This window comes from Neovison vison, chromosome 7 (assembly GCF_020171115.1).
Source record: "Neovison vison isolate M4711 chromosome 7, ASM_NN_V1, whole genome shotgun sequence".
Lineage (NCBI taxonomy): Eukaryota > Metazoa > Chordata > Mammalia > Carnivora > Mustelidae > Neogale > Neogale vison.
Window position 1 is genome coordinate 107,426,325 of NC_058097.1, and position 14,501 is coordinate 107,440,825.

Genomic DNA, 14,501 nt, shown 5'->3' on the forward strand with positions numbered 1-14,501 from the left:
TATTAGTGGTATAGATCACCCTATATATTTGTAGGTTATATAAATCTATAAATTTTTTTTTTAACCAAATGACAGTTTTGACAAGTTGCCAACAAAACAATATCGGATCCCAGTGGTTTTACCAGTTGCTTTGATGAAAAGATTATGTTGCCTTGGAAACCAGAGGCTCAGATATTGAAATGAATTTGAGAAGGAGCTTTTGATAAGCGCTAGTTTGCAGACCTCCTGTCAGCCCCTTTCCTGGTCCAGGCGGGATGGGGCGGACTTTCATTTTATTTTATTTTTTGGTCAGCCGCGGGGAAGGGAAAGGAGGACAGCGCTAGGGCCTCTTTGAAATCAGGGCAGAAGTCTAGGGAGGGGGAGCAGCCCCCGGAACAGATGGGGGGCCCTGAGGCCAGAGGGAGCTAATAATTAGTTATCTGTGCAGTCACGGGCTCTTGCACACACATGCTCACGTGCACACGTTCACACACACACGGACATAGAGATGCATTCGTGCACGTGCACGTGCCAAGGGACAGACCTGCAGACAGATATGGGGTCACAGAGGGACATTCTCTGTGCCCCATGGGAGGGCTGAGGGGTCCAATGACTTCTAACAGGAGAAAACATCCTTTCTGGCCCCAGGCCATATGCGGGCAAATGTTAGGGAGGAGACACAGCATCCCTTCAATACACACAGAGCTCCCTGGCCAACTCCTCCTCTTGCCCCCCTCATGGAGACTTGGCCTTGACCCCAGTAGGTCACTGCTGCGGACAGGTTCAGAACCACCCTGAGCCCTGGTTGCTGGGAAGTCTTTTCAGGCTGCAGCACCCAGGAGACTCTGTGTGTGTTTCCACCTGTGCATGAAGTAGGTGGGTGTAGTGGCTTCAACACGTACCTGCCCCTTCTTCCTAAAGGTCTGTCCCATAGGTCTTATACCTTTCTCAGGGGACCTCAGTTTTCTATCCTGTGAACTAAGAAAGCACAACAGCTCTGCCTACCCTGTGTGGTTACAGAGAGGCACAAATGGGGCAAGGGGTGCGTGAGTCTTTTATAAACTGGGGCATGTTCATCTCCTGGCTCGTTTGCCTTTGATGACTGAGGTGTGTATGGGCACACATGGAGAAAAGTTGGGTGTACCTACTTGTGTGTCAGTGTGTACCTGAGTGTACATTTGTGTCTGCACAGGGCAGGAAAGGCTTGGCTTCCCTTTGAAGGTGTTAGCATCACATCTGGATCCTGAGGTCTTTCTTTTAACCTGGACTCCCCCAAAACCCCTGAAATCATTTTTAAAAACACATAACCATATTCCCAAATAAAGCCTATGTGGATCAAAGTTTAAAAAGAAAAACATAAAACTATGACAATATTTGTCTTTCTAATCATACAAGTGAAGGTAAAAATCATAAATGGAAATGTTTCATAAATTTGAATTCTATAAAAACAAAATCCCATGGCACACCAAAAAGAGTACCAGAAGGCAAGCAAATAACTGCAACCAATATAATTAATAAATGGTTATTTTCCTCATATGTAAAGAGTACTCTCAGATCAATAAGAAAAAAGCCATGAACTAGCCAAATGAAAAATGGATAAAAGACATGAATTGATAATTACCCAAACATGAAAAAAAAAACCCAGCCAATAAACAAATAACAATAATCAACCTAACTGGTGATCAAAGGAATATAACTAAAATAGGACACCTTTAAAAAAAATCTAACTAGCAAAAATGACACATGTATAATACCTTGGATTAGCATGGGCACGTTGTTTCTTGTACTTATAATGCTGGTGGGAGCATAACTTGGCTCCAACTTTCTGAGGAGTAATTTACAAACATGTATGCATATCTTGAGAATATCCTTACTCTTGGGGCACCTGGGTGGCTCAGTGGGTTAAAGACTCTGCCTTCGGCTCGGGTCGTGATCATAGGGTCCTGGGATCGGGCCCTGCGTCGGACTCTCTGCTCAGTGGGGAGCCTGCTTCCCCCTCTCTCTCTGCCTGCCTCTCTGCCTACTTGTGATCTGTCTGTCGAATAAATAAATAAAATCTTTAAAAAAATGATATCCTTAATTTTTGTGCCTCAGGAACTCCTATGGAAATTTACCCTAAGAAACATGGGTATAAAGACTTTTATGAAGAATGTTTAATGAGGTATTAATTATAATGTTGAACACTTAAAAACAGATTAAATATAGAACAAGATAGTGGTTAAATGGATTATATACTAATAGGCACTTGTGATCATATTTGAAGAGTATTTGATGGTGTGGGAAAGTGCCTACATATATTACAAGAAAAACATGGATTATATGATATTACATAAAATTTCATCTTCATTTTATTAAAAAAAATTCCCATAATCTATATACAGATCAAAGACTAGAAGGCTACCTACCAAACATTGCCAGTGTTTATCTTTAGGGAATGAATACAAGTAATTTTTGCTTTCTTCTCTATTCTTTAATATATTTATGGAATTTTTGACAATAAAGTGGCAATATTTTGATAATCCGAGGAAAACAACAAATGTATGAAAATGTTTCGTGAAATTTCTGATGGGATGCACTGCAGCTCTGGCTGCCCCCAGGGCGTTCCTTCTGGGAGCCTAAGCCAGATGCACTTCCCATCTCTTCTGAGGGTTCCACACCCGTGTGTTCATACATTCAAGTACATATGCACACATGAAGACTCGTGCATTGCCTCTGACCTCAAGCTCAAATCCATGGTTTTGCACCATCACGTACATGCGTGTGTCCTTAGCCCCAGCACTCACTCCTGGAGCTCTTCCCTAAGTGAATCTGTAATACAGTTGTTTGGAATTTGGAAAGTGTGCAAAACGACAGTATCATGCTGTCCGTACCCCAGTTGCACGTGGGGGTCAGTTTCTACCCCACGAGGTGGCTGAACAGAGGTTCTCATCACATGAGCACAGTGGCCCCTGGTGGGACACTGTCCCATAGGAACTCTCCCTGGGAGAGAGGACATGGAGAGAAGCGGGGAGGCCCTTGGGGTCTTCAGCAGGAGCTGGGCACCAGGAGCTCTGTTGTGGGGCCTGGGACAGAGGTCCCCAGCCAGCTGACTAGGGGGTCCTGAAGCCCGAGTTAATGAGGAGGCAGTGCTCCTTTGAAAGGCTTCATTGTTGGAGGAGGAGATGACTGCACAAAGCCAAGCTCGGAATGAGTACCCTCTCCCATCAATTGGGAAACTTGCCCAGTGTCTAAGGCTTTACAATGGCCAGGCTGCTAGTAATTCATTCATCAAACATGTATTTAGTGACGATGATGTTTCATGGACCGTTTTTGGCAGCTGGGGACCCAGAGATGAAAAGATGTTGCCCTGGTCCTCACCGGGCCCCAAGGACCAGCGCAGGAGACAGAGAAGTCACTAGCTAGTTGCCTTCTGACACCCTCAGTGTATGACAGGATGGAGTGCACGCCACAGTGCAGGTCAGCCTGGGCAGAAGTGTGACTGTGGAAAGGCATAGCAGGCATCCAGAATAGTGACGAGCTCAGAATGTGTGGGCACACGCATGCACATGTGTGCACGCGTGTGGAGTTGGGGGGCAGGGGAAAGGGGCAGAAGGCATGGCTAAGACACTGATTGGAAAATCAGCACAACCACCCAGGGATAGCGGCACATTCTCTACTGGACACGTGCAGACCCCGCGGCTCAGTGGTTCTTCTCGTGGGTGCTCGCCCGTCAGGCACGCATGCGCACGGGCTCCAGGAGACCCCAGCGAAGACGCGCACAGCGGCACCATATGTAGCGGCTCCGAGCTGAAATCTACCCAAATGCCTATCCACGGGTAACAGACTGGAGGAAACAATTCTATGTACACACACAGTCAAAACCCGTGCAGAAGTGGCAGTGAACGATCTATAACCACGCATAACAATATGGATGAAATCCAGAAATGCAAAATAACGTTGAGTAAAAGAAGCCGGATAAATGGTATGAACTTCACTTATATAATCTATGAAATGCGGCAACACTACTCTGAAGTCAGGATGGCTCTCACCCTGCCCCAGGGGTAGGGAGGTGACCAGAAGGGGCACAGGGAGGTCTTCTGGAGGGTTGTAATGTCGTGTTCCCTGCTCTGGGTCTGCTGGCTCCGTGTGCTGTGAAAATTCACGGAGCTGTACACTCACGTCTCTGCGTCGTGGCTGTGAGGATGGAGGGGAGGACACAGGGTCCCTGAAAAGATATTTCTGGGCTTCCCCTCTGGTAATAGAACTCTGGCCTCCTTGGCGCGGTGCCGGGCCACCTATGGCTCAGAGGGTAATTCAGAAAGACCACAGGAAAGCCGAGGGGAGGAGGAGATGGCACAATTATCGAGCAATTTCAGGGCAGCTTTCCCGGCTGCCGGGAGCTCATCTGCAGATGCTTGGGCTGCCGTCCCATCACACGCTGCTGGTGGAGGGAGAAGCGGGCCTCCTCCTGCTCCCTGCTCTCCTCCTGAGATGTCCTGGATATCTCCTGGATAGTACTCCTGCGCCCCCACCCCCCCAGGGGGTGCCTCTCCACATCCCCACTAGATTGGACACCCCACTGAGGACAGGTGCACCTGCTGATGTAGCTAGACCAGGTGTGCTCCAGGGTAGTCACCCAGCAGAACACGGTGGTTGAGTGGCTGGAGATCAGGAAAGGAAGAGGGAAGAATGCATATTGTGGGACGTGGGTGTGTAGACTGCATTCATCCCCTCTTCCCTCTTTGTCAGGCCCCTCTGAGCACCCAGCGGAAGGGCAGGGGCCAGCTGCCTGCATTACACTCCCAGGATTGGGCAGATCTTGCTGTCTGAGTCCTCTCTCTAAGGCTGAGGCCCAGCTCTGGCCCAGACAGGGACGCTCCTGCCTCCTTTCAGCTGTCTGCCATCTTTTCTCCTAACTTTAATGGGCTTTATGCTGAGTAGGCCACTCAGGGCAGAACTCCAGCAGCCCTCCAAGCCCAGATCGTTCATGCTGGAGAGTGGATCATGTCCAGAGGCCATGGACCAGCCAGGCCCCAGTCAACAGCCCTGGGGCCTGCTGCAAGCTTCCCTGGTCAGCCAGACCAGAAGAGCTGAGGCCCTGGTCTCGCCTTCACATCTGCTTGGTTGTGAGCCCTGACTCAAAGAAGCCTCCAGGGCTTGTGACAACCTTGCGGCCCTTGGAACAGAGGACTGACCCAAGATGGACACTGAGTAAGGCCTCAACTACTCTTGGGTGACCAGTACCCATTCTTATCCATGAATTCATGTAGAAACACAGATATAAGTAGCTCCCGGGTTTGCCCTGGACACCTGCTGATCTTCCGAGAAATTTTCCCTTTCTCCTGTCATTCAACCCTGGGCCTACTTACCGGCTGGCCAGACCCAGGGCTGGAGCAGAAGATGGTGTACTTGCGGATCACCCCATTGGGCTTGGTTGGGGGGAGCCAAGACACGACCACACTGCTGGCAGATGAAGGGACAGCTTTGATGCCAGCGGGGGGACCTGGAACTGAATCGGGAGAAGGCCAGGTCAGTTTAGAGAAAAGAGCTCTGCCTTTGGGAAAGAATGACAGGATGGGGAGAGTAAGGCAGATCAATCTGGGAGAGCTTCCTGGAGGAGGCATCCTTGAGCTATGTTTTAAAGGGGAGGTTCCAGCAGGTAAGGAGAAAGGTGATCACTTGGGGCTTGTAACAAAATATCCGAGATGGAGGCACTGGGAATAGTCATCTTCAAAAGTGGCCAGAACCAAGGACTTAGGATACTTCAGAGACAAACAGAACCCATGGGGAATGTGGGAAGCTTGATTCCCACAACCTTAACCTATTTCCTGCCTCAATGCTTGACTAATAGGTTGTATGCCAAACAATTACACTGGTCACTTGGCTTTTTGGCCTGTGAGCTCCTTGACGCTGGGGGCTCCAGAGACTCACAGAACAGGCCTCCTCCTGGGGGGTCAGAGGCTGGTGGTCAGCCAGTGGGTGACTGGGCTTCCTGTCATGTGCCCAGGGCATTGCCCCTGGGCTGCTGCCTAGACCCTTTCTCTTTTAGGAGGGGAAGTCTACCAGAGAATTGGCTGGGACATTCATCCTAAGGGGATCCCAGTTCATATGGGTTCTGCCCTCCCCCTAGCCCCCATCTCTCTGGGCCGGCCTGACCCAGCCGGGACCCTGGGGCTCTACTTGGGAGACTGGACGCTTCCTGGTTTCAGGTCCCCTCATCTCTCCTTTGTATTGTCATGTACTCGTCTTTCTTCCTGGGAGCTTTACGTTCCTTTGAGGACAGTGATGACATCCCGCTCAACTTACTTTGCCTCCCGAGCCTCTGTTTGCCCCTCTATATGATGGACGTAATCACAACCACATTACGGGTTTGCAGTGACAGTCAGCACTGATCAACATAAAAGCACTTGGCACCTCCTGACATATAGAAGACAATAAATGGTGACGATGATCATTTTTTGCATCCCCTCTCTCAACTCTTAGCTTCTAGTACCACTGCATTTTTTAAAAAAAAAATCTAGTAAGTGGTCAACAATTCTAGGCTACATAAAATAATGATTCATCATAACCATACATCCAGGGGCCCGAGCCCTCCCTGCTACACCCCCACCGTCCCACCCCGGCTAGTGTCTTTGCAGCTGTGGAATGCAGGGGGGGGCCATGCGGGGGGCACTGGGGCAAGGGTGCTGTCGTGTTCAGATCTTTTCTGTCCTTGCATACTTTTTTTCTCAGCAGTAACTGAGAGGGGTACTTAATTTTTTTTTTTAAAGATTTTATGTATTTATTTGACGGAGAAAGAGGATGAAAGCAGAGGGAGCAGCAGGTTCTCTGTGGAGCAGGAGCCCAACACAGGGCTTGATCCCAGGCCTTTGGGCTCATGACCTGCGCTGAAGGCAGCTGCTTAATGACTGAGCCACCTAGGCACCTCCGTTTGTGCAGTCTTGAGGTGATGTTACTAGGTTCACAACAAATTTGGAACTGCTTCATTTGATTAGTAAATTGGGTTCTATTGTAACAGAGGGTCCTTCTGTATCTCTAATGATGCTTCCTGCCTTAGAGCATACTGTGTCTGACATTCCAGCTCTCTCTCCGCTCTGCCTGGTATATCTTTTATGTACTCCTTTCCCATTTCCATACCTTTATGTTTTAGGTGTTTACCATAAACAGCATGTATTTGGGTTTTGTTTCATTGCTGGTCTGACAGTCTTTCTCTTTTCATTGAATAATTTAGTCAATTGATCATTTATCAATTTATCATCAGTTAATGCAATTACTTCTATATTTATGTTTAAAAAGCTCCTCTTACTAAGTACTGTCTGTCCCACTTACTCTGTTTTTCTTTTTACTCCTTTTTGTGATTTTTTTGGATTGAAGATTTAAAAGAAATACTTTATTTCTCCCTCTCTATTAGCTGGCTATTAGATAGCCTGTTACCACTTTTAGGGGTAACCCAATATGAATCTTTAACTTACCAAATCATGAATTGGTACTTTTTTCCTCCAACAATGCAAGGACCCCCATTTACCCTCACCCAATTTATATGCCATTTTGTATATTTTATTTTATTTATTTATTTTTTAAAGATTTTATTTATTTATTTGACAGAGAGATCACAAGTAGGCAGAGAGGCAGGCAGAGAGAGAGGGGGAAGCAAGCTCCCTGCTGAGCAGAGAGCCCGATGTGGGGCTCGATCCCAGGACCCTGGGATCATGACCTGAGCCGAAAGCAGAGGCTTTAACCCACTGAGCCACCCAGGCCCCCCCATTTTGTATATTTTAATGATGTATATACTTTAGGTCCTCCCCAAGATAATGTCACTGTCATCATCGTTTATGCAGTCAGTATTAATGGAGATTTACCCGTATGTCCCCCATTTAATTGTTCTTTCCTTCTTGCATCACTGAGCTCCCACCTGGATCATCTTCCTTCTAGCTAAAGAATACCCTTTAATATTTCTCTAGAGCAGGCATATTGGTGGTAAAATCTCTCAGTTCTCGTTTGTCTTTATTTCTTCATATCTTTATTTCACTTTATATCTTTATTTCACTTTAATCCTGGAGAATATTTTGGCTTGGTATAAAATTACAGGTTGATAACTATTTTCCTTACATAATTTATACCACTGCATTGCTTTCTGGCTTCCGTTGTTGGTTTGTTGGTTTTCATTGTTTCTGACAGTTTAGCTGCTGATCTCATTGTTGGTCCCATAAGAGTAACTGGTCTTTTCCCCTCCGGTTGCTTTTAAGAATTTTCTCTTTGTGTTTCCTGTTTAGCAGCTTTATTAGGATAAGCCTGGGTGTGGACTTCCTTAAGTCATTGCCTGCAGAGTTCCTAGAACTTCTTGCTTTGGGGATTGAGGTCTCTCATCAGTTTTGAAAAGTTTTCAGGCTTGTTATCTTCTGCACCATTCTCTTCCTCCTCTTCTTTGAGACTTCCTCTCACATCCTCTATGTCCTTGATATTCAGAATGTGGTCCGTTGGTCAGCAGCAGCGTCACCTGGGAGCATGTTAGAAATGCAAAATCTCAGGTTCCACCCTAGACCTACCAAATCAGAATCGAATTTTAACACGACCCCCAAGTGACTTGTTTGCACAGTCAAGTTTGAAAATCACTGTTCTATGTCTGCTACTTGCTCTTTTATTTTCCATTCATTTTTCTTTCTGAGCTTCTTTTGGGTCTTCTCATCTAACTTCCAGTTCACTAATTCTCTCTTCAGCTGCCTCTGATTGGTTATTAAATCTATCCACTGAGTTCTTAATTTCATGTATTAATAGTTCTTGTTTCTAGATTTTCTATTTGATAGTCTCCAATTCTCTTAAAATTTCAATTTCGTTCAGAGTAATTGTTTGAAAGTTCATGTGATAAAACTCGTGTTTGGAATTCTTGTGGGTCTGTTTCTTTCTTTCTTTTTTTTATTTCCTGCTGGCTTTTGTTTACGTTGTTCCTCATTATTTTTATTGCATGCCAGACACATCATTTGAAAACTTGTTTGTAGAAGTAGTTTGAGGTCTCAGATTAAAGGGAGAATTCACATTTGCTTCTGGCAAGTACCTGCAATCTGGGGACTAGCAACCTGGGCCTACCTCAATCTAATTTCCAGGACTGAGATGATTTGAAGCTTAGCTGGTCTACTTTGGGTGCACTTTTAATCCAACGTGCTGTGCCCATGGTCTCAACTCTAGGTAAGGGGGATTCACCAGATAGACCTGTCCACCCCAGCAGGCCCTGGACTCCCAATTTCCTTTCCACTGCTGCTCAGATTATCAGTGCCTGCCTCCAGATTTGGCAAGTGTCCCCCCATGGGGAGAGCTGTTCCAAAGGCCAGGCTCACCTCCTGGGCCTCCACTCTCCCTGGGATCCTGGCCCAATAATTCTGCACTCTCCTGTGAGCTCAGGGATGCCTTCAAGCAGGTGTTTTAAAAATATTTTATCCAGATTTCCTAGTGTCCTCAGCAAGAAGGACAGTGGGTTTGAATTACATAGATAGTCCACCATTACTGGAAGTGCAGATCCTCTGATATGTTTCTCTAAGCTTGTGCTCACGCCTGCCTTCATTGTTAAAAAGGCCACCCTAGCACACACCTTCCGCTTCTCTGCCTAGATGCCCACAGGTTCTAACGGGCCTCTCTGACACTGGTCCTTAACCCCTAGAGCCCCTTCCTGCCATCTGTCCTCCTACTTCAGGAGTTACCTTCCTAAAACACAGGTCCAGTCAAGCCTCGTCCTCAGCTAAATATCTTTAAGATGGTTTAAAATCCAACTCAATTTTCACTCTGATTCAGCATTCCCGGGGGAGGGGAGACGTCAGCAAGAGGCTTTGTTGCTCAGGAACCAAGTCCAGCCAAGCCAGCCTGAGACCAAGTTAAGACTGGGGGATTTGGACTTCAGAAATGAGCTTGAATTTATTTGAGTTTGTTTTCATTTTATCTTTTAATTTATTTTGGTTTCCTCTAAATTTCCCAATCATTTTTTTTTTTTTCCCCTTTGGAAGAAGGCACAATCCTGAGCCGGGGCAGGTGGTTGAGCGTGGGGGCGGGGAGTCACCATGTCTTCAGCTCTTCATTCCAAGCTCCCACAGCAGAGCTCATATTGCAGTGTGGACCCGTCTGCTTCCCGAGGGAGCTGAGAAAGAACTGGAATGGGAGAACCTTGAGGAGGCAGGACCAGGGCTGGTGCTGCGCCTGCTGGTCTGTGTGCCCATCTGCCCCTGTTCTTTCCTATTCCTTGCAAACTGAGCCTCCCTCTTGCTCGGGTCCCCACGCCCCTCCCTTCCTCAGAGAGAGCTGTCCCCATCACTGACACTAGCGGATTTATTACCCCCAGAGAAGTCAGCTGTGATCATCCCACTCCCCTTTCAGTGACTGGCTTAGCAAGAGACACATTGCCCCAGTGTTGTCAACAGGAAATGAGGATGAATCAGTTGAAGGGCTTCTGGGGAAGGTGTTTTTCACTCCCAAGAGAGGCATGCCCACAGGAAGAGACCCCCTCTCTCACTGGGAACTCTGTCCTGTCTGGTGGGATGCCTAAAGCTGCAGTCATTTGGAGATCATGGGAGGCACAGCTGACAGGTGGAGGATGGCAGAGCGGAAGGATGGGGCCCAATGAGTTAAGCAACCTTGGAGCTATGCTCCTTAAGACTTATTGTTATGTGTGATAATAATACACTTAGTAGTTAAACCTTTCTTTAGTTGTACAATTCGCAGCCCAAAGCTGCCTGTCTGCCACAGGCATGTGATGGAAAGTATAGAAGATATGGAGGCAAGAAGGCCTTGGTTCACTTCCTACAAGATGCATGACCTCCAGCAGGTTGCTTTAGCTCGCCAGACCTCACTTTCCTCACCTTGAAAATGGACATGATAGTTACCTTGTTGGGCTGCTGGGAAGGCTCGGTCACACTTACGACTACACATGCTACCCATGTCAACTGTGGCTGCGGTTCTGGGTGTGACAGCGGTTCTCACCTCACAGTGGCTTCCTTCTGGCTTGGGCCTCCCTTTTGGGGGGCACTGAGTCCCTCGGGGATGCCTGGGTCCACCTGAAGCGGCCAGCACCTTGGTAACTAGCAGGCCCCTGCCATTTTCTAGCGCTGTACATTTTAGGAAGCGTTTTACAGTTAACTTGCTTCTTACAACAACTTGATGTGATCAGCGTCCCCATTTTATCACGAGGAAACAGGTTCAGGAAGGCTAAGTGACTGGCCAGTAACGGACAGGGCTGGGCCATGCTCTTCTGTTGTGCCTGCCAGCGCCCCTTTACTCTGCGGAGCTGCCCACGGGACCCATTTCCTGGCTGCATGGTCCCCTGCGCGTGTCCCTGGGCATGGCTCTGGAGGCAGCTCTGAAGCAAAAAGTGGGAAGCTCCTTGCGGAGAGGGATGATGCTTTCGGACCTTCAGATTCCCTCGTGGGGCCCCCACCTTTGTCAAACATGCAGAAGAGCTTATAGCTCAGACCTTGCATCAGCACAGGATGCAAAAGGGCGGGGACAGGGTGGGGGAGCAGTGGTTCCCATCTAGGGGCTGGATAGGTATGTTGTTCAGAAGCTCTGGAAAGGGGCCAGGCTCCGAGCATGGTCCCCACTTGGCCTGCACACATATGAGCAGGTGGCTCTGCCCGGAGCTGTCCCAGGAAACCTTGATGGGGGGATTAATGGCAGGAAAAGTAGGGCAGGCAGGTTGGTAAATATTTAATTGCTCAGAGCTTAAGGCAGGGAGGGGGCCGATCTGGTGGAGGGCCAGGGCTTAGGGAGAGTGGGGAGCTGGATTAAACCGGTCTGCTCCCTGGGCACCTGGCTGCTCTGGGAAACTCTCGAGCATCCCTTCCACCTTGGGACCCCTGCCTCAGCAACTCTAATCCTCCAACACCTTCTGCGAAAACACACAGGAGGGGACCCAGTCCACGGGAACTTTGAGAAAACTGAGGCAGCAAGGGGAGGAAGCCAGGATGTTAGCAGTGGCTGCTGCTTTAGTCCCCAAGCTGCCAGCCACTCTTCACAGGAACCAACTTAAAAATAGAGCACCTGCCTCAGAAGGTTGAAGTGTCAGCTAAGGGATGATGTTGGGATGGGTGAGGAAGAAAGTGGAGGCCGGAAGCAGGAGCCCCAGCTTCTGGATGCCGGGTGAGAGGTGGGGGGAGGGGAGGTGCTCCAGACTAACAAGGCCCCCTGGCGGTGTGCATTTCTGGGCCCCAGCTGGGAGTCTGGCCCTTTTCCCAACCTCTTCTCTGCTGGGTTGGTTCAGCTCTCAACCTCCCCCACCATCTTCCTTTGTCACCCCAGCCTGGAGGGTTGGCTCGTGATCTCTGCTTTTCCTCCAGTTCCGTCCCATGAGGAAGGGCTTTGAGATCAGAGCTCCGAATGGAGGCACAGCCCATTCTGTCCCTGAGAGCCTCCCCAGCGCACCAGAGTCCAGGGCCTGGCCCATTCTGGGGCTTCTGCAGGATGGCTGCCAAGTCCCTAAGCCAAGATGTGAGGCGAGATGGCCCTCTCCCCCTCCCCGCCAATCCCAACCATCTGTATCCAGAGGAAACCAGGCAGAAACTTGCATCAGAGCAGATGCCACAAAAAGGATGCTCTTGAAGGGGAGGGGGGAAGAGAGACTTTATCAGCCTCTGACCTGGTGCTGCATGGGGAGCCAAGGGAGCAGGTTCCCGTCACTTATATGTTTATGCAGGAGTCCCAGAGCATCCGCTACCACCAATGGCAGGCTGTGGTCTCCCCAGGTGGGGTCCCAGAGTGCCCAAAGCCACCCTACAATGACTCAAAGGGACAGGAGACAGGACGGTGCCCTGCCGTCACCCTTCTCCTTGGGCAGCGCTCGGCAGCAGGCCCTGGGGGAGTGTGGCGGGGGTGCCGAGGCCGGGCTGGGCATGGCAGAGCGGACTCACCGTCCTCCTTGGTCTGGATGCAGAGCACGCCGCTGCGCACACCGTCCCCGGCCTGGGTGTAGGCCAGCACCTGCACGCTGTAGTTGGTGAACTTCTCCATACCACGAAGCTCTACCCGCTCCCGCGTGGTGGTGATGTTCTGCATCTCGCCCCACTCTGCCGGAGACAAGCAGCCCCTGAGTGCAGCCCGGGTTGGGGGGGGGCGTGCCTGGTCCCCCTGCCGCTGGCCCTCTGCCAGCCTGGGCTCCACTGGGCTCAGACTTCGCCTCCATGGTAGTGGCAACTAGGGGGACTTGACCTCCAGGAACATGGGAGCAAATTTGGGGCACTGCTCCCAGGCCTCATCTCTCCCCAAGGGGTCCAACCAGGGTGAGCCGGCCTATGCCTGGCCTTGGCCCCAGTGACCTTGCACCAAATTCAACGTAATACTCTCCCTGGAGTATTGGAGAATATTTCCATCTCTCCAAGCACCCCCCCTTCCCCTCCTCCATCCAGTCCCCTCTCCCTGCAAGGGATCCCAAGCATGCCATACTCTCAGTAGCATAAGAGCTAAGTCCCCTTCCCTTCTCCCTACCCCTGAGGACACCCTCCCTAGGAAGAACCTACAGAAAGAATCTGGGACAGGCTATGAGAGGAGACAGCCTCCGCCAGGAAGGGTCGGGCCTTCCTCCGGCTCAGTGAGGACCCGTCATTTGACTCTGCTAAGGGACTTACTGTAGGCTGAAGGAAAGCTTGGGGAGGGGGTCCCCTGGGAAGACCATGAACTTAGAAGGAGACAAAAAGACAGGCTCCTGAGCTGACAGCCGTCCACTGAGACCCCTGGGCTTTCAGAAAGACAGGCCTGGACACTGGCTGAGAACAGGCTTTGTAGAAGCCCGTAGACCCAGTCCAGGGCCTCCCTGGGGACCTGCTGTGGGCAGAAGGCCCAGCCCAGGGAGGACAGCAGTCTGCTGGGGCCCGGGAGTGAGAACACCATGCCCAGCCAGAGGCAACTCCAGGTCAGTGCAGGAAAGCCTTAGAAACTCCAGCAGTGGGACCCCCCTTTTTTTTTTTTTTTAAGAAATTAGAAACCAGGGTAGTCAGCGTACTCAAGGACAGGAGCCAGAGAAAAGACCCAAAAGGAGGTCAGTATGGCCAGTGAGCCAGGTGCCTTTGGAGATTACAAAGGCTAATGACTTCCTTACCTTAAGGGGCTGAGCTAGGAACACTGTGGGTTTAGAAAAGAGGAAGCAAGTTCTGGAAACCGAAGGACCACCCCTTATCTGGGGCAGCACAAACGGGGGGTGCTGTGTCAGAGCACATGAACTAGGGACACCTCCCAAGACCCAAGCCCTGAGCTCCAGGCCACTGTGCTTTTGGAGGAGGCCATGGCGGTGGTGGCAGGGAAAGGCACATGCTGTCGGCAGTGCATCTCGGCATACACACGGAGAAGGGGTGAGGGGATGAGGAGGGCAGCTGCCCTGCAGAAATGACCACGAGCTGGAGCTTCCGGTCCTCCAGAGGAGAAGGGAGAGCCAAGGGAGCTGGGGGCAGAAGGCTCAGAAGCCGGGGAGCCAAGCTCACCGTGGCCCCCAGTAGAGCAGCTCCATGGTTTGGGACGCTGGGCCTCTGGCTTGTACAAGCGCAGGCTTTCCTGGTCACTGCAAGGCTCCCGTGTAC

At 50.0% G+C, this 14,501-nt stretch overlaps 1 protein-coding gene across 1 annotated transcript in view; it reads right to left on the reverse strand.

Annotated features, from left to right (window-relative positions):
- DSCAML1 (DS cell adhesion molecule like 1) overlaps positions 1-14,501 on the reverse strand; it is a 339,836-nt gene that overhangs the window by 14,666 nt on the left and 310,669 nt on the right. Inside the window, exons 19-20 of the mRNA XM_044257920.1 lie at positions 12,843-12,998; positions 5,328-5,467 (exon numbers count right to left, since the gene is read on the reverse strand). Coding sequence (XP_044113855.1) covers positions 5,328-5,467; positions 12,843-12,998 — 296 coding nt within the window. The remainder of the gene's footprint in view (positions 1-5,327; positions 5,468-12,842; positions 12,999-14,501) is intronic.